This window comes from Hypanus sabinus, chromosome X2 (assembly GCF_030144855.1).
Source record: "Hypanus sabinus isolate sHypSab1 chromosome X2, sHypSab1.hap1, whole genome shotgun sequence".
NCBI classification, from domain to species: Eukaryota; Metazoa; Chordata; class Chondrichthyes; order Myliobatiformes; family Dasyatidae; genus Hypanus; species Hypanus sabinus.
Window position 1 is genome coordinate 15,796,997 of NC_082739.1, and position 26,014 is coordinate 15,823,010.

Here is a 26,014-nt window from a genome sequence, read left to right on the forward strand (position 1 = left end):
TTGGTCATCAGTGAGGAGGAGATGTTATCACCAATCCGCACAGACTGTGGTCTTCCAGTTTGGAAGTCAGGGATCCAATTGCAGAGGGAAGTACGGAGGCCCAAGTTCTGCAATTTCTCAATCAGGATTGTGAGAATGATGGTATTAAATGCTGAGCTATAGTTGATGTACAGCATCCTGACATAGGTGTTTGTGTTGTCCAGGTGGTCTAAAGCTGTGTGAAGAGATTCCATCTGCATTGACCTATTGTGACGATAGGCAAATTGCAATGGGTCCAGGTCCTTGATGAGGCAGGAGTTCAGTCCAGTCATGACCAACCTCTCAAAGCATTTCATCACTGTAGACATGAGTGCTACTGGGCAATAGTCATTAAGGCAGCTCACATTATTCTTCTTAGGCACTGGTATAATTGTTGCCTTTTGAAGCAAGTTGAGATCGTCTGTTACGTGCACTCTCTGGTGCTCCTAACTCCCTCCACGGGGAGGGAGTGAGGATGACTCTGACTTTCACATTGAGACCTTGCAGCACTTGCGATTGTTTGCTGGGCAACATTCAAATAGTAAACCAGCAAAAGTCCTTTGGGTATTGAGCTAGTGATTTATTTGCTCAGCAGAACACTTTAATCATGCATATGTTGAGAGTGGATTGTTGCAGACTGAATGTCTGTATTATTGTTCCATTGCTGCCACACCATACGATTCCCTAGTTCAATTATGCCGCAGAGTGAGTTATCACATGGATGCACAGAAAATGGCCTGTCCAAGCTTGAAGATCCATTAAATGCGTAAATAAAAGAAATGCAACGTTCGCAGCCGGAATATGTCTATAATGTTTCTTTTCATAAAATGACTGTAAACTCATGGGCAGCATTTCCCCCTTTAAATTCATGCTATTTAATTTGCCATTGCAGCTTCCTGCAGACTGGTACCGCTGGTAAGAAGCTCTCGTAACCTTATGACAACCTCACAAAGGAAATTGGCAGTACAATTTGTGGGATATTGTTGCCTAAAATATCAAAATAAGGGTCAGGTTATCTGACGTCAATGTGGGCGATGAATATTTTATCATTGGTCTAATATTCTCCTGCTTTCTCTCAACACTTTACAGAATGGCTTGTTTTGACTTTGCATGTACAAAATCTGTGGTGATCGAATTGATAATAAATAACTAACAATTAAGTTTTACTTTGAATATTAAATATGCAATTTTTGCTCATAAATGGCCTTTGTAATATAGTAGCTGATAATGACATTCTGAAAATTACCTCAATGAAATTCCCAAGCCCACACCTAATAATGCTTTGATGATTATATATGAGTTAGACATCTAATTACGTCTGTTGTTTATAATGATGACAATTCTGGAAGGAATTATCTGCAGCAATTTCTCTATCAGTTAACACCAAAATAAAGAAGGTAGGACCTGTGAGCAGTGTATCATGATGCATTCAGAACTGATGTCTTGTGACCCACAAAATATTAACAAGCATACTGTGGGGATTGGTCCTGGGATTTCTTGGCGTTGAATTACTTGGTTCTTCATTAAGCCGGGAATTTACCAACTGAGCAATCAGAGAAGCATTTTGGCCGTGATAGTATGCAAGTAGTATTCGAGACAGAGATGGCCTGCTTTGAGCCAGTTAAATCATAATCCAATCATGGAATAGTTTGTGATTTATTCTATTTTAATCCATATTACTTTACAATGTTCTGCAATAATTTTTAAATATAATGCAAAAACGTACAGATGTCATCAAAACTTCAGAGTACATTTCTTCTCTCAGTTAGTCTTACCTGTTTATAAAAAGAAAGATCATCTAAAGATATGTTCAATAGAGTAGTTGGTTAATGTTAAATCTATTTTCAGCTGAAATTAGGGGAATATTAGATTTCAAAACCGGAAAGTGACTTGCTTATGTAAGATTATCTTCAGATTTCCCATCACCCCTCCCTACAACCAATATTTGATTTATCAGGCATTTTCCATTCACAAGTGGTAATCAATTATTGCTGTATCGTATATCTTCCTTATCATCTTCAACATAGTGCTGAAAGCATCAGAAGTGCCCTTACGGCCAAGCTGCATGTTTTCCTATTAGCATTAATCAGACAGCAACATTGCTGGACTTGAAAATCACTCTGTGGTTATTGATCAAGAGTCCCTCTGGGCACTTACCTCAACTTCTCAGCTGCTTCACCAATGACCTTCCTTCCATCTAAAGGTCAGAAGTGGGCCTGTTTGCTGCTGATTACACAATGTTCATATTCAATTCCATTCACAGCTCCTCAGCCAATGAAGTTAGCCACGCTGCATGCAGCAAGACACAGACAATCACCATGATTCAGACCCCAGCCATCTGCAAAAATAGAGTCTAACTGCCTACCTTTAACAATCAATGTCATCACAATATCTCCCTTCATCAACATCCTGTTAGAGGAATGCTTGTATAATGTGGTTAAGCAGCAAGCCAGGGATTTAGTGTTATATAAAGAGTGACTAACTTGACGTTCAAGCTTTTCCACCATCAGTAAAGCTCGTCAGTAGAGTGATGCAGTACTCTCCATTCGTTCCAACATCTCTGAGGAAGCTTGACAAAATCCAGAACTAAACAGTGAAGAAACTATTTACTACCCAAAGCATTCATTTGCCCCCAGAGAACACTGACTGTAGTGTGTACCATCTACAAAATGTACATGAATTATTCACTTTGATAGTCCAGGAGCACCTCACAAGCCCTCAGCTGAAAGAGGTCCAAAGGCTTCAGGTGCATGGGAATAACAAACTGCAGATGCTGGGGTCAAATCAACACATACAGACAAGCTGGAGGAGCTCAGCAGGTCGGGCAGCGTCCGTGGAAACAAGCAGTCAAGGGTCCAGGCCAAGACCCTTCATCAGGACTGAAGAAGGAGGGGGCAGGGGCCCCATAAAGAAGGCGGGGGGAGGATGGGAAGAAGGCTGGTAGGTGCCAGGTGAAAAACCAATCAGAGGAAAGATCAAGGGGTGGGGGAGGGGAATAACACTTCTGTCAACAGATTTGGGCCCCTTATTTCAGAAAGGATGTGTTGTCATTGGAGTGAGTCCAGAGGAGGTTTACGAGGATGATTCGGGGAACGTAGGGGTTAACAAATGAGAAGCTTGTGGCAGCTTTGGGCCTGTAGACTGACTGGAATTTAGAAGAATGCAAGGGGATCTCATTGAAGCCTACTGAATGTTGAAAGGACTAGATAAGGTGGATGTGGAAAGGATGTTTTCTATAGTGGGGGTATCCAGAACTAGAGGGCACAATCTCAAAATTGAGGGGTGACCCTTTAGAACAGAGGTAATGAGGAATTCTTTTTAGCCAGAGAGTGATGAATCTGTGGAATGTTCTGCCATAGACTGTGGTGGAGGCCAAATCCATGCATATATTCAAGGCGGAAGTTGGGGCATCAAAGGATATGGCAAGAAGCAGGCATATGGAGTTGAGTGGGATCTGGGATCAGGCCTGATGGAATGGCAGAGCAAACTCGATGGGTTGAATGGCCTAATTCTGCTCCCGAGTCATATGGTCTTATGGTCTAACACTACTTGTAAGTTGCTCTTTATGTTACAAACCTTTCTGAACACGTTCATTGTTCTTTGCACTGCAGCGGCAGAAGAGCCACAGCCGTACGGCGGACTAGCTAGGCTTCTGGAGGGGTGTTTGGCTCAAGCACAAGTCAGAGCTCTCAAAGGCAGGTTCAACAACAAAATGGAAAAGATATTTGGTTAAGTACATGGATCAGAAAGGTTTGGAGAGATATGGGCCAAAGGAGGATCATCGGGGACTCCCTTCATTACCAGGAACGTTGCAGACGAAGGTCCCGAAACACTGGTTAGCCTCCCTACCACCCATCCCACAACCCCTTTGACCCACTATCACCAGGAAGAAGGTACAAAAGCATCAGGACTAGGACTGACAAACTGGGTAACAGCTTCTTCCCTCGTGCTCCGAGACTAATGAATACCCTGCCTCTGAGCTCTCATCACTAGAACAGCGAGCTGTTTTCTGTTTATTTGGCTGTTAACTGTTTACCTGTGCTGTGCACTGCATTCATTATGAATTATGTTTTATGAACCTATTTATGGTAATATTTTGGTTTATGTGCTATATGCTCTGTGGGTGCACCATGGTCTGGAGGAATGTTGTTTCCTTTGGTTGCACAGACAGTCTGTACAGTAAGATGACAATAACCTTGAACTTGAAGTGAGGACATATGGGACCGGCTTAGACAGATACCTTGTTCAGCATGGGCAAGTTTAGCTGAAAGGCCTGTTTCCATGCTGTATGACTTCATGACTCAGTTCCAGAGAGTTCAGGTTCAATTCTGATCTCAAATACTCCAGTTTTCATCTCATGTTCCATTGATAGATGAAGGGCTTCCATAATTTACCCTGACAGTAGGCAGCTGGCACAAGAACCAAAGGAACAAATATGTAGCTAAGCAGAAAGGGAATTGGACTGGTGGATTTGTTCTGCTGGGAGCTTACATGGACCCAATGGGCTGATTGGTCTCCTTCTTCCATCTCAGTTGTCTTGGATGAGCTGGTGTTTGCAGAAAACTCGAGCCTTGCAAGGGAACTGTCATGTCAAAGTGATCAATATGTTACAATAGAGACAGAGAAATCATTCAGGAATACTTGTGAGAACATACCTCCATGTCTCGGGAAGATTTGCTCCCAGAAAGAGTAAATGAACGACACCTTCAAGTAACTACCACAATCAATTAAATATTTGATTTTTTTACAATTATAAGGAATATGATTCCTGCCCATATCCCATAAGTAAAATATTTTTTCCACTGCTAATTGCCTTTCAGTGTTCTTTTGGTAATCCAACCTAACCTGACTCTCAAACAAGAAAAGATCTCCAGATGCTGGAAATCAAAGTAATACACACAAAATGTCAGAAGAACTCAACAGTCCAGGCAGCATCTATGGAAAAAGATCAAGTCCTGATGAAGGGTCTCGGCCTGAAACATCAACTGTTTACTCTTTTCCATAGATGCTGCCTGGCCTGCTGAGTTCTCCCAGCATTTTGCGTGCATGCGTTGCTAACCTAACTCGCCCTAGTTTTGAAGTGAGCTGTAAAATGAAGTAGTATCAGAGCAGAGCACCCCTACGTTTGAAACGATGGGGTCCTCAGGCAGCTGCTTAAGTTATTATTGGTTGATAAATGGAGGAGTTACAGATGCAGCAAAAGAGGCTGCATCTCGGTGTAACATCTTTTCCCTCTGGAATAGAAATAGGCAATTCAAAGTAGCAATTCAGGTTAATTAAACAACTGTTAAACTAAGAAAATTTAGTCAGTGGATTCTCATCTGTTAATGTACTCCGACAATATGGTAGAATTCTCATAACAGCATTAGTAAGTTTCCCTCTACCCATAGATGTGCATTAATCATTTTGCTGCAACTTTTTCTCTTTTAATGCCTGTAGACATTTTTAAGGTTCTCGCGCAAGTCAACAAACTCTCTCTACGGTAGCATAGTAGTTAGCGGGGCACTATTACAGCTCGGGTGTCGGAACTCGGAGTTCAATTCCTCCCACAGTCCAAAGACGCACGGGGTAGTAGGTTAATTGGTCATTGTCAATTGTCCAGTGATTAGGTTAGGGTTAAATCAGGGGTTGCTGGGGCAGAATGGCTCGAAGGGCCTATCCACACTGTATCTCAATAATAAATAATAAAATCCTTGGTTTATTGACTTAGCATTTAGCACCCTTCAGCAATATTCAATTTCACTCTTATACTGAAACTAATCCCTGCAAAGATATGTTTTTCTTCTCCTGATTACTTAACATCTTGCTTCACCATCTTCTGTGTTTTCCCAGTCTTAGGCGCATATGTGAACAAGGATTTATCTTGCTGACAATTACACGGCAGCCTTTTATCCAAAGCAGTTCATTTGCCAGAAAGCATTCAATCTCATTTCGACACTCACATTCCTACTTTAACTGGACTAGCTTCAGAGAACTGGTGTTCAAAGTAAATTCAATGATATCATTAGAATAGTTTATTCCAGTATCGTTTGTGTTGAATTTGAATATTAATAGAGCTGTGAAAGTATCCCATTACATATACCTCAACATGATGTTTCGGTCTATTGAAGAAAAATTCCGCCTAGATTAGGTTTGACCTGTTTGACTAAGCTGCAGCGACTCTACATCCCATGTCATTAAGGATAATTCATTCCTCTGACATATCCAGATAAATTCCATTGTACAGGACATCACATGCACAGTGAGTTAATGATAACAAGTTTGGAGATACCCTGTTCATTCTACCAGCCATTCGACTTTTCTTTACTTCTGATTTGTGAATTTATATAATGAGCCCATCTGATTGCTTTGTCTTATTTTGTCAGTATAAATCAGTTATCAAAGATTACCAGATGATTGCAATTTATAAACTACTTTTGACTCATAGAAGCATAAACTGGACTTTAGATATTTTAGGTCCATGAAAAGGATGCTGAATATTCTATTGACAGTCAATTCAAAATCACAGAAAAATCTCACAAAACTGAGATACACCAGTTTCTCCCCTATCACTTGCGTGTGACCTATTAGGATGTGGATCAAGTGTTTTAATAGCAGAGAAAAAGCAAGGAAGAGAGGGAGGTGAGTCAGTTGCTGAAAGTTGGGACAGGGAGAGCATGATCTAATGTGGGGGTAATGGTACATGGGAACACCTCCTCAGCCTGGTTGTTGTAATATGATCGTGTTTGGTATCATGCCTCCACAATCAGCTCCACAGTTTCTTAAATGATGCTCATGTAGATATCAGCACTCCTGACAGGATGTTCCACACACCTACCACTCTCTGTGTAAAAAAAAACACCTAACTCTGACTTCCCCCCCTCCCCTACCCTCCACTCCCCTCCAATCACTTTAATATTATGCCCACTGGTATTAGCTATTTCTACCCTGGGAAAATGTCTCTGGCTACCTACTTGATTTATGCCTCTTATCATTTTATACATGTCAATCAAGTCACCTGTTGTCCTCCTTCACTCCAAAGAAAAAAGCTCGAGCTCACACACCAATCTTCATAATTCATGTTCTCCAATCCAGCCAAGAAAAATCACAAACACCGAAACAGGCACAAAATATTCATCATTTATTCATAAAACATATGCAAATAATTCCAGCTTTTAGGCAAATTATGTGGAATTTGTGGGTTAGAGTGAGCAGGATTTAATATAATGGAAAAGGAGCACTTGTTTGCATGTTAGTCGCTCTGTTAGTTAACTGCAAATTGCTTATGGAGTAATACATTATGTTTTTGATTCTTCCACTTTTTCAGTCTCACATGTAATCAAGGCAGAACTAACATCAAGTGAAGGACACAAAATGTGCTTACCTTCCTTCACACTTACATATACTTGTAAGCACATGTACAGGTATATACACACAACTGAAGATTCCCTCTCTGTTCTACATCATTGGCCAGGATGATGCTGACATCCAACAGAGATGCTGAAGATGTAAAAGGTTAGCTTGTATACAACACTGCAATCCAATTAACACCAGATACCAAGCACACCTATGGAGTGAACTTCCAGATTTTAATGGGCACTCAAAATGCGTGAGAAACTCAGCAGGTCAGGTAACATCTGTGGAAATGTTACGGGCCGAGACCCATGTCTGCTGTGAATGTGCAGAATCTTTCAGTTTCTGATTTGCAAACTACATTTGCAACTTAGAATAGAAACTGGTTATTGGTGCATTGCCAGTTCTACGCTGTAGCTAATTGCTGATCTTACGTGTCATACATGCATGTGCACACACACGTGTGTGTGTGCATACGTGTGTGTGCTCGCTGGAGAGAGAAAGAAATTCCCAGCAGAAATTGAATGCTCAAACTTTTCAAATTAAGGGTTTTTCTAGTATTTTGAGAGTAATTCCCAATTTTCAAAATTACCTTTGTTTGCAATTCCTTCTTTTCATTACTTCCCTCTCATGATTATAAGTTCTTATAAGAATAAAATGAATGTTCAAATGAAAAGTCACAGTTCAAATCGTAAGTCGGTCCTAGAACCCACCAAGCCCATGCCAACCTTCAAATACCCATTCTCCATGAATCCTCCCTACCCCATTTTATAGGATAGTACTAAATGCACTACATTTGAATTTAAAGCTTGGAAAGTATGCAATATAAAACAGAAATGAATAATATGTGTTAGTACTGCTTAATCAGCACATAGAGTTGTGATGGAGAGAGACTGTATGTGAGGCATTGATCACAAAATAAAAACATAAACTATAAATTATCGAGTGACCTTCACTTGCTAATGTTCCAAATGCCAACTGAATGATTTTCAACATACAGCCACTGCTGTGCTCCAGATTGACTAATTGTGTACAGTGAGATCCCACAAACGCTATTGAAATTCTTCCCCTCCCCCAACTTCTTATTCAGGCTTCTGCCCCCTTCCTTTCCAAACCTGATGAAGGGTCTTGGCCAGAAACATTGACTGCTTATTCCCCTCCACAGATGCTGCCTGACCTGCTGAGTTCTTCCGGCATTTTGCGTGTGTTGCTTAAGATTTCCAGCATCTGCACAATCTCTTGTGTTTAACACTCCTGAAGCACTGCATTTTATGCCCTGTCTCAGAATACAAGTGACTACGTGGGGCCAGCTATAGCATTCAAGTTTAAATTTTGAAGAAATAAAATACTTTATAGAAATATTAAATATGCAGTGGTAAATAGAAAAGAAAATTGAAACTTAACTTTCAAACAATTTTAGGGAAGAAGATTTTGCAGGAACGTATAAAGAAATCAAGGGTCCAACAAGAAAGGTAGCTAATGTGTGGACAGGAATGAAATTGATATGAGGCAGATAGCAGGGAAGATTTCAACTTCTTAATTAAAGCATGGTTAACTTGTAACCTCAAAATATTTCAAATTCTTAGCACCTTTTCTGAATCAGAATTCAAGAATGAAGCAATTTTCAAGTGTAGTACCACTGTGGTGTGACAAACCAATATGCACTCCTATGGTCTCACAGCAACAAGATGAAAGATCTGTTAAGTTCCTTTCTTGATTTTGATTGAAGTGTAGACTTGGACACCAAGAAAACATTCCTTCTAGCTTTGAATAGTTCCATGCAATCTTTTGCAGAACATAAAAACTATGTTGTGTTTTAATATATCTGCAGAAATATAGCACCTCTAACAATTCTGAATTTTACATTATGTGCTCCATCCCCTGAACACGGGGGCTTAATGTCTGTAGCATGTGCCTTAGGGTGTGAATGACATCTGTCTCGTTCCATTTTAAATCCATTGCTGATGAAAATTTAAACTTCCTAACAGTAATTAATTCAAGCAGTCCCTACAGACACAAAGCTAAATGACCCACTAATACGGGGATAGTTGATTCTAATTTTTCCCTCCTGCTGAACAGAATTACATACAGTAGATCAAGATTTTATTGAACAAGTATGCAATAATCAAAATGCAAAGTAATATTCTGATTTGAAACGTATCATTGACCAGGAAGCCCACCGCCCAAGCAACACCGTGATCCTATCTGAGAAACCACTATTGTAAATGCCTGCCATCAATACTATTCCATCACCACTGTGAAAGGTCACAGTATCTGCCCAGGAATGTCAAGCCTCAGATTGAGAAACCAAGAACTTCATACGTTTGTATAATTTTCTTGACCTTCTTTTGGCTAGTACTGCAATTATTTATTTCTCCTCACAAATCTTACACACCTTTTAGTTTGCCTCATACCTGCTATTAGGTTTCTTTTTTACACATTTTCCCTGCAGACCCTAAGTGAACTTCTTCCCCACTCCCTGTTTCTGTCGGTACCCATTCAACTTTATGAATTTACTTTCCCTCTTAAACTTCACTATGAGGTTTGTTTAGTTTAAACTTTTCAACAAAAATTTATCCTGTCACTCAGGAAACTTGAAAATAATTACCTTCCTCACAGGAAGAGCCTCTTTAATTTATTACACTTTACAATTGATTGTAAGTTTAGAGAAGATACTTCATCTAATGGCCAACCATTTACTTGTAGTTTATTTACTGGGGTCATATATGAAATAGACCATCATTTACTGTGAGAGATTTCGTGTAGCATCATAAAATCAGTTTATTCATTGAAACTTAATGTAAATCATATTTTACTTGGCTGTCTGAGGACATCCACTGTCTAAATCTTTGTGTTCAGTTGGAATCAAACATAGAACAGAAGACAGCCTATGGAATGTGCTTGTAAAGTTTACAGGAGTTGAACATGCCAAAGTCAAGATAATGGGTTCTGTTTCAGTGTTTCTTCAAGATCCTGGAAAGTAGAAGTCAATTCAACTTAATGACAATAAGTACTTTATGAAATGAAAGAAAAGCAAAAGGTTTAGGCAGCATTTCTCACCATGCTGTCTCCACACAGGTAGATGGTTTCTGCAATATTTTGCAATAAACATTTTTGTGACAGCACCAAGAGCGGTTTGTCATATGATATAACCTCTAGAATCACACAGTTCTGAAACAACTGCCATTGTTTCCTTCCACTACTACATTAAATAAACACATTATACAGCCCTTTATTATAAATTAGCCATAAAGTAAGTTAGTCTGAACACCAATTAATCTTTGAAGGAACTGATGCCATTGCTTCACTTGAAGACACACACAAATTAAAATAAAGTACTGTTGCCATAAGTCTCGAAGGTGATTAGCTGATAACAGAGTAATTCTTTGGGTGTGGGTGTTAGAGGGTGGAGCTTGAGAAACCCTAGGAATTTCAAGGCCATTGTGTTTTGCTCATTATTATGCACACAAAATGCTGGAGGCACACAGCAGGTCAGGCAGCATCGGTTGGAAAAAATACACAGTTGATGTTTCAAGCTGAGACCTTTCATCAGGATTGCCAGCATCTGCAGAATCTCTTGTGCTTATGATTTGTTCAGAATAATATTCCCATAGCAGCAGATGGTAATTCACCAGTAATATAATGAACATGAAAGGGTCACACTCACTCATAGTCACACCTGTTCTATCACACTTCTCAATAATCATATTTCTTGGAGCTAATTAGATCATGTGCATATTTATTTAAAATGTTCCAAGTGAAACTGTTCTATTATAAAATAGTTACATAGGACAATTGGACATTAGCAAGTAGGAACTGCTGATGGAAGCCTTTGTGTTCTTTAAAAACATTTTTGCATCCAGTCTTGAATTCTTCACCAAGCAGGACATGACTGTTATAATTATATTATTATTGAATTTGTGATTTTAGCTTTGTAAAATAATTAAAAGATGGAGCACACATAGAATTTTTAAAAAGCTTCAGGTGAATTACTGCTAGAGGACAATTGGAGCAAAGCATGAAGGTATTACAGCAATGACTGTGTTTCTTTACTCTGAAGATTTGCTCCAGCCTTAATAAAACTGTATGTCCTTCAATTCATCATGAGTAATGCCACAGGGCTTTTGCTATTTCTCACAAAGGTAACCCAGGAGAACATGTAACCTATTGAATAGCAAAATGTCCTGTTTCTCATTGCTCTTAACCCTCATGTTCAGAAGTACAGGACTTGGAACTGCTTTCATTTTAAAACAAGGATCTTAGACTTAGAAATGCAGTTGTTAAAGAACATGATGCTAGAAACATCCTGGGTTTATAGCTTTTGTAGAGCACACACACATAAAGCATGCTAGTAAGACCTCTAACTCTGACAATCTATGTTATGAAGAAAAATACTTCCCTTGATTCACAAAGTTAATCAATTAAATTGGCAGATTAACCATTTTCTTCATATGTCTTCCCCTGCAGTTTGGTTGACAATCCACAAACAGAAAAAAAATTGTGGCTTCATGGATCATTTAATCAAGCTTTTTAATGTTCACCTTATAACCTATAATCCTTTCCAGATGTCTATTCAGCTGTTATATTCTTAATCAATGTAAAACAAACAGTAACTTAGTATCTTCTCTGACATCCAAATGAGCAAGAGAAAGTCTTTTCAGTCTTTCTTGAAGTTAGAAGTTTAAAATATTTGATACAATGATATTCGGAAAGAGAGAATCTACATTCATCTGCCTGATTATCCAAGATTTAAATGAGATTGCAGTTGTCTAATGCTGATGTAGCCATGAATCATTTTGGGCTTGTCTTTGGCACTAATACAGCTTATGTTTATTTGTGAATTGAGGCACTGGGCTCAATTTAGAGATTAAATGCAGTAATACAGATGCCAAGAGCAATGAAGTTAAACATTATGTTATTTGTTGACCTGTTTGGCGCACTATCTGGGGCAGTTAGCCATTGTGAAAAGAATGGATACCTTCAGATACTTGGCTATCAAAGAGTCCTTCCATGGAAGGTGGAATCCAAGGTTGGGAATTTTGCATTTTAATTGTCTTCTATATTTAGCAAGCTATAGATGTTTTTGGCTACTATCTTTAGATATTGAAATTCCCAGAGAAAGTATGTGAACAAATCTAAATCTGTTCATTATTCTTGCAATCAGATCACTTATCGCTACAATGACATTGCAGGCCACTGACAATGAAGTGCTGTTTCAGCTTTTTTTTTGTTCTGCGGGTACGGCAGATTTGTTTCACTGCTCTAATACTTATAAATTATTCAGTTCTGTACATGCTCCTGTGCTTTGTCAGCCAGTCAAAGTTGTTCCAGGAAACCATCAACAATTGTTTTGTCTGTTTTGGCATAAAATTGAAAAAAATAAATTCCTCCCTCAGTCAGAGGTAGTGAGTGGTGTTGCAACAACAACTTTGCGCTCAACATCAGAAAGACTGAGGAATTGATTGTAGTCTTCAGGGAGGGGAAGGTGAGGGAACACACACCAGCTCTCACAGAGGGATCAGCAGTGGAAAAGGTGAGCAGTTTCAAGTTCCTGTGTGTCAACATCTCTGAAGAGCTATCCTGGGCCCAACATATTGATGCAATTACAAAGAAGGCTATATTTCATGAGGAGTTTGATGAGACTTGGTATGCCACCAAAGACTCTCGCAGATTTCTACAGGTGTACTGGAGAGCATTCTAACTGGTTGCATCACCATCTGGTATAGAGAGCCCACTAGAGAGAAAAAGCTGCCGAAAGTCGGAAACCCAGCCAGCTCCATCATGGGCATTAGCCTCCCCAGCATCCAGGACACCTTCAAAAGGCCTCAAGAAGGACCCACATCATCCAAGACATGCCCTCTTCTCATTGCTGCCATCTAGGAGGAGGAACAGGTGCCTGAAGACACCAATACAGTGTTTCAGGAACAGCTAATTCCCCTCCGCCATCACACTTCTGAATGGACAATGAACCCATGACAACTACTTCATTTTTTTGGCTCTCTTTTTGCACTATTTACTTTATATATATATAATTATTATCTACCTATCTATCTATCTATCTATTTATTTATTTAGTGATTTATAGTTTTTTTATTATGTATTACAATGTAGTGCTGCCACAAAACAAATTTCACGACATATGGCAGTGATAGGAATCATAATTCTGATTCTGAGGTCTTTAATATACAAAGTATTTTTGACTAAATATGGAAGGCAGTCAAACTGCAAAATTCCCACATTTGGATTTCTATGTTCCTTTTTTTAATTGTTTGCTGATGTTCAGTGACTGGCAATCCCGTTGAAGTGTCCATTCTCTTCACAAAGACTAACTGTCCCTGAAGGACTGACAAATAGCAACATCATGCTCTTTATCACAGTAAGGAAGAGAGCCCTCCATTAAGTCTGTAAGGCCATCACTTTACAAGTGAGACTTTGCTACTGATCTGGGAATATCCTAACTCTATTGTGTCTTCCCAAAGCATAGATAGATTAACTCACAATGCTGAACACGAACAGTGGGTTCTGGTTCTTTGGGCAGGAGTTTGCAATCATCAGTACCTTTCCTGCCAAGAAAAGGGTATCTGATAATCAAAGTGATGGACTGTCACTTTAATTGACTTGCATGGGTGTTGAGTTTTGATTAGTTACCCTTTGAACCAATTCTATTTCCATTGTTGGATCTGCTACTTTTCACAATATATGAGCGGCACAGTAGCATTGCAGTTCGGCTTTACAATGCCAGCGACCTGGGTACAGTTCTGCCGCTGTCTGTAAGGAGTCTGTTCATTCTCCTCGTGACCATATGTGATTGCTCCCGGTTCCGGTTTCCTCCCACATTCCAAAGACATATGGATTAGTAGTTTATTTGGTCACATGAATGTAATTGGGCAGTGCATGTTCGTTGGGTCACAATGGTCTGTTACCATGCTGATTCTCTAAATAAATGTCAATAATCTGGATGACAGAATTGATGACTTTGTGGTCAAGTTTGCAGATGATACAAAGATAGTTGGGGGCAGGTAGTTTTGAGTAAGCAGGGGATCTGCAGAAGGATTTGGACAAATTTAGAGATTGGGCAAAGAAGTGGCAGATGGAATACAGTGCAGGGAAGTGTGTGCTCATGCAGTTTGGTAGAAGGACTAAAGATCCAGACTATTTTCTAAATGGGAGTGAATTCTGAAATCACAAGTGCAAAGGGACTTGGAGTCCTAGTGCAGGATTCCCAAGATGCTAACTTGGAGGCTGTAAGGAAGGCAAATATGTCCCCAGCACCATCTTTGGACCATGTTGGTCATTGACATAAACAATGCATTTCACTGTATGTTTTGATATTTCAATATACATGTGACAAATAAAGCTAATCTGTATCTTTTCATTTGAATATCTTTTAATTTTGTGATGTTTTTTCTGATTACCAGAGAGAAAGCTGGTTACACAATGAAAGAAGATGATTCTTTCTGTGTGCAATGGGTTGAGCCTAAATATTTTGCATGAAGTCTTCCATCAAATTGCAGGTCAATTTCCGAACTAGGTACTCCCTCTATGTATTCAGTAATGCTTGACGGCTCTCACAGTGTCAGCTCAACTGTTTTCCAGTCCTCCTACAGCTCTTCCACGTACAATGTCTGGGCTGTCCAGTGAGTCTGGAGCTCTAGGCAGTTGCCACATTACAAGGGCTCCTGTAGCTGGATTAATATCTCCTGGGCCTTAGGCCAACCTATTCTCTGCTTCCTGCCACTGTTTAGACAGCTCGTCCCTGGGTACCTTCTACACAGTGACTCAGATACATTGCCCAGGACAGGCTGTGAGCTGTGACTCGAACACACTTAGCCCCTTCCTAACCAGAAACTTCTGCTTTATCATCAAAATTGATGGACCTAGAGAGGAAAACACAAGCTAGAACAAACAAGGTATATAAGATTCTTGAAGAAAGCCTTTTCTATGATAAGGATGAACTCTCAATCTCTCAATCTTCCTCATCATGGCCATTACACTTTATGTATCTCTGCACTCCACCTTCCCTATAACTAATAATATATTATGCATTCTGTTACACGCTCACTCAGAATACCCTACCCTTTCTTTTCTTCTCACCTGCCCATCACCTCACTCTGCTGCCCCTCCTCCTTCCCCTTCTCTCATGGTCCACTCACTTCTCATATCAGAATCCTCCTCCTTCAGCCTTTTACCTTTTCCACCTATCACCTCCCAGCTTCTCACCTCAACATACCTCCCCCACCCACCTATCTTCTCCCTCACCTGATGCACCCATCACCTGCCATTTTGCACTCCTTCCCATCCCCCTACCTTCTTCCCCTTTCCTCTCCAGTCCTGATGAAGGATCTCGACCCAAAATGTCAACTTGTTATTCTTCTCCTTAGAAGCTGCCTTGGTTGCTGAGTTCTTCCAGCATTTTGTCTGTGTGGCTCTGGATTTCCAGCATCTGCAGAAACTCTTGTGTTTACGATTTTCTACATTTTGTCTTTTATTTTTCCTTTCATACTACCTTATTGTACTTGTATATGGAAGGATCTGCTGGATATCACACCTCTGTGCTGTTTGAGAAGAAATTCCAGTGACAAGAAGTGACCAACATTACTTTTCCAAGTCAGGATGTTGTGCAACTTGGAGGGAAGTTTCCAGATGACACTGTTCCTGCTTAGCTGATTGCCAAAGCAGTTCTGTTAATGGAGATTGTTCAGGGCACATAATGCATTTTATTCCCAGAGGAAGTGAACTGCCAAGGGCTTTGGCTGCCACTTTATGGATTGAGTTACCATGTCTGCTGTGGTGAACCACGTATACCTGTCTGGACACGCCCCTCTGCTGACTTCTCCTGTGGCTCCTCCCACAGACCCCGGTATAAAGGCGATTGGAGGCACTGCTCCTCCCTCAGTCTCCAGGATGTTGTGTGGTGGTCTCTTGCTGCTAATCGTGGTCTCTTGCAGCTAATAAAAGTCTATCGTTCGCCTCCCGTCCCCGAGAGTTATTGATGGTGCATCATCTGCACAAAGCAATACGGATAGGAGAGTAGCAGGAGGAGTTAACACAGTGCACTCAGAAAAAAATCAGAGACATCTGGGCACCATATTTAAGAAAAAAAGTCAAAATCGTAGGGGATGTCCAGAGGAACGGTATGAAGGCTGCAGCACTTCATTATGAGGTGAGGCAGGATTCACATCTTTTGTTCTGCTCTGTGACCGAGATAGTCGAAATTTATGAAAGATTTGGTGAAATTAATGGGAAATGATTTTCCACTGACAAGAAGATTATTGACAAGATGTTGATTTAAGGTCATCAGCAAAGGAAGTAATGAATAGGGAAATTTTTCCATTTGAATCAAAGTGTTATAGTTTGGATTATGGTGCCTGAGTGAGTGGTGAATACAGATTCCAAGTAGAATTTTAAAAAATATCCTCCAAATGATCAGGCCTGTGGCAAAATTGAAAAGAAATGGTGGGAGGGGGGAGAAACTTTGAATGTCTGCACAGGCATGATATGCCAAATATCTCCCTTTTGCTCTATAAGGTTCGAAAGCTATGTGTACATTTGTTTCAAAATATCATGAGCCTCTTACCCCCAGTTTGCACTGACAATATTCCCCATCAGTTTCATGTAAAAGTTTTAAGTTGCTAAATATGCATCATTGAGGATTGCAGGAAACACACAAAAAAAACCTACTGTCTTTTTATTGTCTGCATCAGCAGCCTAAAATGCAAAATTCTTCCTCTCTTGCAGGTGAGTAATGGAAGTCTTACCATTTCATTGGTGGGCCGGAGCGATCGTGGGCCCTATACCTGCCGGGCTTACAGTATTCAGGGAGAGGCTGTCCACACATCTCGCTTGGTGGTTCAAGGTAACTTCCACTTTAATTCTAATGAGCATTAGCTGTGGCATTTTTATTTTTTATTTTAAAATCACATTAAACTTCAAAGGTTTTGGTATATTTGTCTTGAAGTAATTAATTCTATATCCTTGGAATTAGGTCCTGTTATATAATGTCCCAGAGATCGTGGAACACATGTCCACAGATCCCAGCAGGTAAATGGCTTTTATTGGTTGTGGCATGGAAAGTAAGAGTAGGGAGCTTATTGAGGTGGTCTGTAATATAAATTATGACAGCTCTAGTCCTGAGCATGGTTCTGGTATCCATGTTACAGGAGGAAGGATTGCAAGGAATTGGGGTAAAATGAAATCACCTAAGTTATAAGGAGCTCCTGGCCTGGGAGAATATTAGAGGTAGAAACCCTCATCTCTTTGAAGAAGAATGAGCTCATTGTATGAAGCAGATCTGCAACACTGCCGATTAAAGCTGGGAGGTGGGACTGCCTACAATAATCACTTTTTGCCAAATAGCTTGTTTTGGTGCTACAGACATTTATGATTCATAATTGATTTAATTACTTCAATTGGACATTTTAACAAATACAACAGTAAGCAAAAAAAAACTGAACAACATTTGTACACGTAGCTTTGAAAAGAACTCGAAGCAACTATGGCCTCTGTTGGTCAGGGTCAACTGTGAATGTTGCTTCCTAGCTGTCCAGATACACAAGCCTGGGCAGTAGAATATGGAGATCAGGCTGGTGCTTGTGTAGCAAGCTGCCCCTCTCCTTGCATCTGATGAACCCAGAGGAACAGCAGAGACTGACACAGTTTAGCACCAGCAGCATCACAGGAGTTGCCAGTCAGCATTGAACTGCCTTAGGGAATCCAGCTCTGGATATTTCCCTCAGGGTTTACTCCCGAAGCCTTCTCCATGAGTGGGTATGGCCGCAAGGCAGCGGAGGTTTGAGATCAGAGTTTTCCTTCTCCTAGATGAGTTGCCAACCACAGCTGATGAGCTCCGTCTGTCCAATGCAACTGGTTTTAAGGCACCAGTAACCCGCCTTTGCCCCTTCTCCTGTCAGTAGAAATGGTTCCGTCACGCTTAGTAGCTAAGCCACATGTGAAGGCCGGGGCAGGACTTGGTTATCAGAGGCTATTCGAGGCACACCCCATCGGGAGCATTTAATAGGTCGTGGGAGAATCTCGCTGTTACTCCCCCCAGCTGCCACAACCTTAAGGAGCCTCTAAATAACTAGATATTTGGTACCTTGCACTCTCTACTTCCATTTTGTTATTCCTTGTTGGATCTTCATAGATACTCTGAAAGTAGTATTTAACAAGAAACTCAGAGATCAAGTATTTCAGGAAATGAAGGCTGTATTGAAGACTACTGGACTATTTTGCTATTATGTGAAATTTGTTGGCATTGAAGACCCTGTGCTGAAAATACTTTCATATGAAGTACTGTCTGTATTATACACATCAAAGAAAATTTAGAAATTAAACCTATTATGCTGTCATGTTGAAAAACTGATTCAGAACGTGAAAGACTGTACACTTCCTCTTTGTGCTTGTATGATTACCTTCAAGCAGCAGGCAATGTACTGCTGATGGCAACAAAACTGTTCTTTACAATTCTGTAATAAAAGTAAAGGCACTCAAACTCAGTAGGCTTTCCGAAATTGTTTTGAGTCATGTTGTCTGTTGGTTCAAGGTAACAATTCTATGTGAGATTCTGGCTCAAGGGCTTCTCTCGGCATTCAAATGAAACGAGGCATATTTATGATACCAAGCCTCAGCAATGTAGATCTACACCTTGGAACATCACACTCTCAGCATTCAGTTGTGGAGCCGGTATGGTCTCGCTCCTTGTACTAGAACACTAGCAAGTTACGAGCAGATCCAAGAGCGCCTCTCACTCAGATGATGATCCTACAGCAGCCGTCAATATTTGTCTCAGTGTCTTTCCCTGGGATGTGTTATCTTCTCATTGCTACTATCAGTGAGGAGACACAGGAGCCTAAAGACACACACACAATGTTTTATGAACAGCTTCTTCCCCACTGTCGTCAGATTTCTGAATGGTCAATGAACCCACGAGCACTACCTCAGTCTTTATGTTCTCTTTTTGGACTTCTGTTGATCATGTTGGACTTTTTTTAATATATATTTCTTATGTTTCTATGTATTGTACTGTACTGCTGCCACAAACATTTAATAATAAACCTGCTCTGATTCTGGTTCTGAGAAACCTATGAAGCACGTGGCCCTGCATTACAACAGCAGTTTGGGTTGAATCTTGCCAAAAAACTGTGCCTCCCCTTCCAGACTTTCTTGGCAGACACGCATTCCAGAGGAAATCGGTGATAATCTCGTCCACATCACAGCAGCTCGAGGGCAGACTGCAGAGGTTCTGAGAGACCACAGCTACATATGTATGACCTGGATAAAACCCTTCACATCACCAGCCAAGCAAGGTCTGGGTGCTCATTTGGAAGTTGTAGTGATGTGACATCCTGCCAAATGACTTTGACAGGCTGCCAGGGAACCATCCACCAGGATGGGCATTGCCTTACTCAACATGGCCTGAATGACATTCTATGCAGATCACTACCTGGATGATGTGAAATCAAAGGTATTTCTCTGCACAGGCTTTTCTACAAGGGGCCAGTGATGCACATACTTCTGCTAGATGAAATGCCCAAAGTCCAATGACAAAGCCAATCCTTGGCAATGCTCAGGACAAGTTGAATTTCAACATGCAATGACAGAGACTGAGATGGAACAGTACAGCATAGGAACAGGCCCTTCAGCCCACAATATCAGTGCTGGGCAATAAGCCGATCCAATCTAATCCTACCTGCTTGCAAATGGTTAATATCGCTCCATTCCCTGCCTCGTCATGTGTCTATCTAAATACGGATTAAGCATAGCTAGTACGTCAGCTTTCACTGCCTATCCTGGCTGTGAGTTCCAGACATCCACCACACTCCGAAAAAGAAACTTGTTTTGTAAGACCCCTTTAAATCTTATCCCCTTTTTGACCCTGTGGTAAGTAGATAGATGGCATTTGAGGGGAGTGGCCACATGTAAGATGAAGATGTTTAAGCACCGCAGTTCAGGCAGGCAGAGTAAAGGGAGGTTGGTGGCATAGGCCTCCCTCTGGAGCTATCCCTCGCTCACACAGATGTACTGTTCAAGATACTGTTAAGGCACGTGCAACAAGAGCCAGTGTCAAAGCACTATAGGTGGCTCAAGAACTCAAGAAGGGAAAAGAATGTGAGAGCCACAGTGCTTGGGGACTCAGTCATAAGTGGAAGAGACAGACATTGATTCCCTGCAAGTCTATTTTTGTTCTTTTGGTTTAACTTCTCCCTGTGATCCAGCGAACACTAATCTCCTTTCACTGCTGCCTGCATCGTCATATTAGATGCAAAATAGCTGCAGGGTTTGTTCATATTTGCTGAATTTCTGGGCAATTTATTGAATACTGATTTATTGAATTATCCTTTTAAATATTTGTTTAAGTACAAGAGTATTGAGCCTTCATTTGTTTCCTAAAGCAAATTGGTTAGGAAGAGAACATGCTATTAATCCTCTGTTACATTTGTCTCTGAGACTCTACTATCTATAGGACCCCGGGAAGTCTCTTCAAGTTAATTCTTACTGAACTGAATGTTCCTGGGTGTTCCCCGTGGTTCCAAAGGGGAATACGACCATGTAGCCACTTCAACAGGAATAAATCCTAGACACACTGTTAGCCTGGGACATACTGAATAACAGATGGCACCATCATTAAATATTAGTGATGAATTAGCACAAGGATATTATCTCTGATCCTTGAGCAGATCAGATCTGACTTAGGATTGGAGACTCCATTCATTTCAAAGGAAGCTTTCATCTGAAACTTAGGAAACAAAGGTAAGTTTATAAAATTAGTCAGCTTTAGTTTCATCTTTGTAACAATTTTTAAGTACTTTAAGCTTTTTTAGTTTGTTTTTAACTATTTTATGAACATCACTTGAAGTGTTTTTAAATGTGTCTGAATGGCTTCAGGCAAAGTTCCACCCTACAAATGGCCCTTGCTGCACCACCTGAGCCCCAGTTACCACTGCATCTGGCCCAAGTAAGTCAGGTGGGCAGGTGGCAACCAGGGCCTTACTGGCTGGAATATCAAAGATCAGAGGATCTGAATGATTCCTTTTATTACCTCAACCTTTTCAGAATGTGCACAATGTGCTGTATCGATGACCCACCTGGGTCTGAAAACTCAAATGTGGCAAATCATATGCTATTGTTTCTTTTATATTAGTATATTACTACAACAATACCCCTTTTAGGTCACAAACAGATACTTTGACTTTTCCCATATTGCATACTTCTCCCAAGCACAAATGAGATCTGCCCATTTTAATCACTTTGGTTTCTTATGGTTTAATCTCTTCTCATGAGGTAAATCCTGAACTGCTTATACTTCCAGCGTTTTCTGTTTGTATTACAGCTGAATGGATTTTTCTTAAAGTCTTGAAATTACACTGTTTGATCATTCCCGCAGCAGATCACTACAAAATTCTAATTTTATGTAGTCCCAATCCAATGTCTTGACCCAAAATGCAAACTATCCTTTTGCTCCACAGACGCTGCCAGACCTGCTGAGTTCCTCTGTGAGTTCATTTTTGCTCTATCTTTCTACTAATTTGCAAAGCAGGAAATGTATAAAACTGAATAAAATTTCTGATACTGTAAATTGCTTGATGACCAGCTCAATCAAACATTTGGAAAGACAAATGAGCAACTCACTTTGGGATGGTGCCTTAAAAAAACCTGTTTTTCCCCTGGATCTTTTCAATATTGTCAGACTTCAGTGGGTTCATGCCTTGTTGCTCCTTATTTGTTCAGACACCCCTATTAAGATAGCAGGTAGCAGTACAGCTGCACTATTTGCACTGGGACATGTGGCAATAACCTATATTGTAAAATCATCAGTTTTGAAATTCAGGCTGAGCTAACCGTTACATCTTCAACAGTGTATTATTAAAAGGTAACCCTTGGAGGAAGAGTTAATCCTCATTGGAACAATCTGTGAAACATTCCCATTGTGTAAATTTAAACATGGTAAATATTAGTCACAAATTTAAATCAAGATCAGTGACCCCATCTGTAAAATTCCCCCATTCAGGGGGAATATGGATGAGAATATAGCTTCTGTAAGTTTTCAGACATTTAGTAGAGCTGTAGATGAAGAATTTTGTCCAAGGATATAGGGGAACATAGATAATTTGCAAAGATTGGACAGAGTGGTGACAAATGGAATTTAATTTGGACACATGAAATAATGCACTCCGGGAGGGCAAATTCTAGTAGGGCATGTGGACTAAACGACAGTGTATTTAGGGGCATTGGTCTACAGTGAGGCATTGGCATGCAGGTCCATAGCTTCCAGGTAGAAGAGGCATTGGAGGTAGATACAAAGGTATTTAAGCTTCTTGTGTAATTTACTCCCTTTAACATTTGAAACATTATTAGGCCTGCACTCCTATCCTGTAATGTGCTTCTGCTTTTCCAGATACCACTGACCTTATTTTCCAAACAACTGCACTAAGGTCAGTCTCCACTTTTGGAGTTTGAAGATTATCTTTATAATAATGTACAGTACTGTTATCAGCCAATCTAGGTCATTTTTATTAAATTGGATTGTTCTGGTGAACTTTGACTCACACTGTCAGCCTCATAACATAGCTTCAAGCTGATCAAAAGGGCGCACTCGGCATCCAGTACAAATTCATCATTTCATTTTATAAATCTTTTGTTATTAAGCTTTATCATGTGCAAATCTGAACCCAAACATTGCTAAACTTCCAACATATTGAGAATGGGTGCAAAGAATATCTGGAAGGATTTTGAAGGGAGTACTTGATTCTCACTTTGTTTATTGGGATTCATAGCCTGTATTTAGGTCTGTTTAATTTGTGTGGGTTTGGAGCTGCTAATTACCCTGGGGATGTTGGTGTGGAGTAAGCCCAGATGCATGCCACTTCCAAGAATCCATGCCAGAGCTTCAGTTTACCTCATAGTTGATTGTATTCAATTCCAAGTAAAAAGACCCTTTTGTAGGACATTATAATGAATTGGTCTGGAGTCCCTCAGCGGGTGTTTAAGTATCATATTCTGAGTAACATACAGCAGACCCGGTGAATCAATAATATGTTTCAGTGTTTTGTAGGTTTTACTCCTGACTCTCTAAACTCTGAACAAAGAATATATGAAGCATGAAGGTAGAATGCCCATCGTAAATGGAGTGCTATGATACAATATGTCAGATGTTAGGCGATGCTCCACCAATCAATGCTAATGGAGAACCAAAGCTGCCTATCTTTTCTAAATAATAAGTTGCAGTCTGGTCTTTCTGTAGTGCCCTTAATTCCCCCCACCCCCAGCTTTGAAAAGAGAATGGTGGTAAATGTGGAACAGTTCTGCTTCATGGCGTTTGCACAGTAATTACACTACATGGTCTGACAGGTATTCACAGAAGCTATTGGCATTACTTTCATACCTTTTGGTTTACTGGGCACATCAGCAGAAACCTTTGTGACCCTCAAGCCAGCTGTACAGTACAAAACGAAAGTAAATTTTTCATAGAATCAATGATGCGTTGTGGCTCAGGAGACCATTCAGTCCATCAGGCTGCTAGTAGAACAATCCCATCAGGTCTAATCAGCCACAATTTGTATCCTGCTCAATACCAACACCTTTGCGCCAGTCTGATGCTTTATGCATTGTTTTCTCCTGAGGGTGTATCGCATTCAAATTGTCACCGGTTAATTTGTGCTGTACCCTACAGTATTTAATTTATGCACTTTACATTGTTTATGTGTACTTCATCCGTACATTTTATCCTTACTTTCATAAGTTATTGTGTATTATGTGTACTACTGTGCTTTACACCCTGGTTCAGAGAAACGTCTCACACGTATATAGTTAAATGACAATAAACTTGATTTGATGACTTGACTTAGGCCTTCTGGTGAAATTATTGCTGGCAACACAGACTGAAATTGTTTCCGATTTCTGCTGTGCCCTCAGCCATTCGCCATTGAATGAGGACTTTTATCCAATTTCATGTGGTCCCCAGGGAATGGGAAATCATGCACCCCAGCTCTCTCCATTCCTGATACAGGATGGCGATAGTAAGGTTAAAGGTAATTTAAAATGAATGGTGGAAAAAGCAGGAGGGGCCCAATGACAAACTCTTGCTTCTAATGTCTGTGCTCATCTAGAGTAGATTTTAACCCAGGTATTATGCAGGGAGAGTCTGAATATCATATTCTTTAACATTACACTGAATGTGCAGAGCCTCACATAATCCAAGACATGACTACCAGCCATCTATTTTACTTCCTCTAGAATAAGCACATGGATGATAGAAAAGTGGAGGGCTGTATGGAAGGGAAGGGTTAGATTGATTTTACAGTAGGTTAAAGCATTGGCACAACATCATGGGCCAAAGGGACTGCACTGTGCTATACTGTTCTATGCTTTATGTCCGATGTGTTTCAAAAGTGCTTTTCCAGTCTTCACCAGCTCCATGGAACATTATACAAAGATGTACTCTAAATGTAGTGCTCAAAATTCCAGGCAATAACTATTTGCTCTATGTCATTCGTTGCTACTGGGTCAAAATACTGCAACCTTCTTAATGCACACAAGCATGGGATTTAAATAGCAATCAGCTGCTTAACACTCAGAAGACAGTTTGTAACAAAAGCTTCAACATTCTTAACAAGGTGGCATCTCCCACTGAAATGCAGTTTCTGCTCGTGTTAGAACTAAAACCCACTCTTCACCATCTACACCTCAGACTTACACTACTGCACAGAGACTTGCCATCTTCAGAAGTTTTCTGATGACTCTGCCATAGTTGGATGCATCAGCAAGGGAGATGAGGCTGAGTACAGGGCTACAGTGGGAAACTTTGTCACATGGTGTGAGCAGAATCATCTGCAGCTGAATGTGAAAAAGACTAAGGAGATGGTGGCGGACCTGAGGAGGGCTAAGGCACTGGTGACCCTGTTTCCATCCAAGGGGTCAGTGTGGATATGGTGGAGGATTACAAATACCTGGGGATACGAATTAACAATAAACTGGACTGGTCAAAGAACACTGAGGCTGTCTACAAGAAGGGTCAGAGCCCCCTCTATTTCCTGAGGAGACTGAGGTCCTTTAACATCTGCTGGACGACGCTGAGGATGTTTTACGAGTCTGCAGTGGCCAGTGCTATCATGTTTGCTGTTGTGTGCTGGGACAGCAGGCTGAGGGTAGCAGACACCAACAGAATCAACAAACTCATTCGTAAGGCCAGTGATGTTGTGGGGGTGGAACTGGACTCTCTGACGGTGGTGTCTGAAAAGAGGATGCTGTCCAAGTTGCATGCCATCTTGGACAAGTACATTCATCCAGAGACTCATTCCACTGAGATACAACACTGAGCATCCTAGGAAGTCATTCCTACCCGTGGCCATCAAATTTAACAACTCCCTCGGAGTGTCAGACACCCTGAGCCAATAGGCTGGTCCTGGACTAATTTCCACTTGGCATTATTTACTTATTATTATTTAATTATTTATGGTTTTATATTGCTATATTTCTTCACTATTCTTGATTGGTGCAGCTGTAATGAAACCCACTTTCCCTTGGGATCAATAAAGTATGTCTGTCTGTCCCGCCTGTTGAGGCTATGCAATGCTGAAAGTGACCAGAACACCTCCCCAAGCCTCAGTTTCTCAGCTTATACGATTATCTACCAAATTATGCTTTCTACCTTCTGACTGATTTGCAG

The 26,014-nt window shown here is 40.5% G+C and overlaps 1 protein-coding gene across 2 annotated transcripts in view; it reads left to right on the forward strand.

Annotated features, from left to right (window-relative positions):
- igsf9bb (immunoglobulin superfamily, member 9Bb) overlaps window positions 1-26,014 on the forward strand; it is a 687,093-nt gene that overhangs the window by 468,345 nt on the left and 192,734 nt on the right. For both annotated transcript variants that reach the window (XM_059957059.1, XM_059957060.1), the window contains exon 5: window positions 17,089-17,206. In XM_059957059.1, the coding sequence (XP_059813042.1) occupies window positions 17,089-17,206 (118 nt within the window). The remainder of the gene's footprint in view (window positions 1-17,088; window positions 17,207-26,014) is intronic.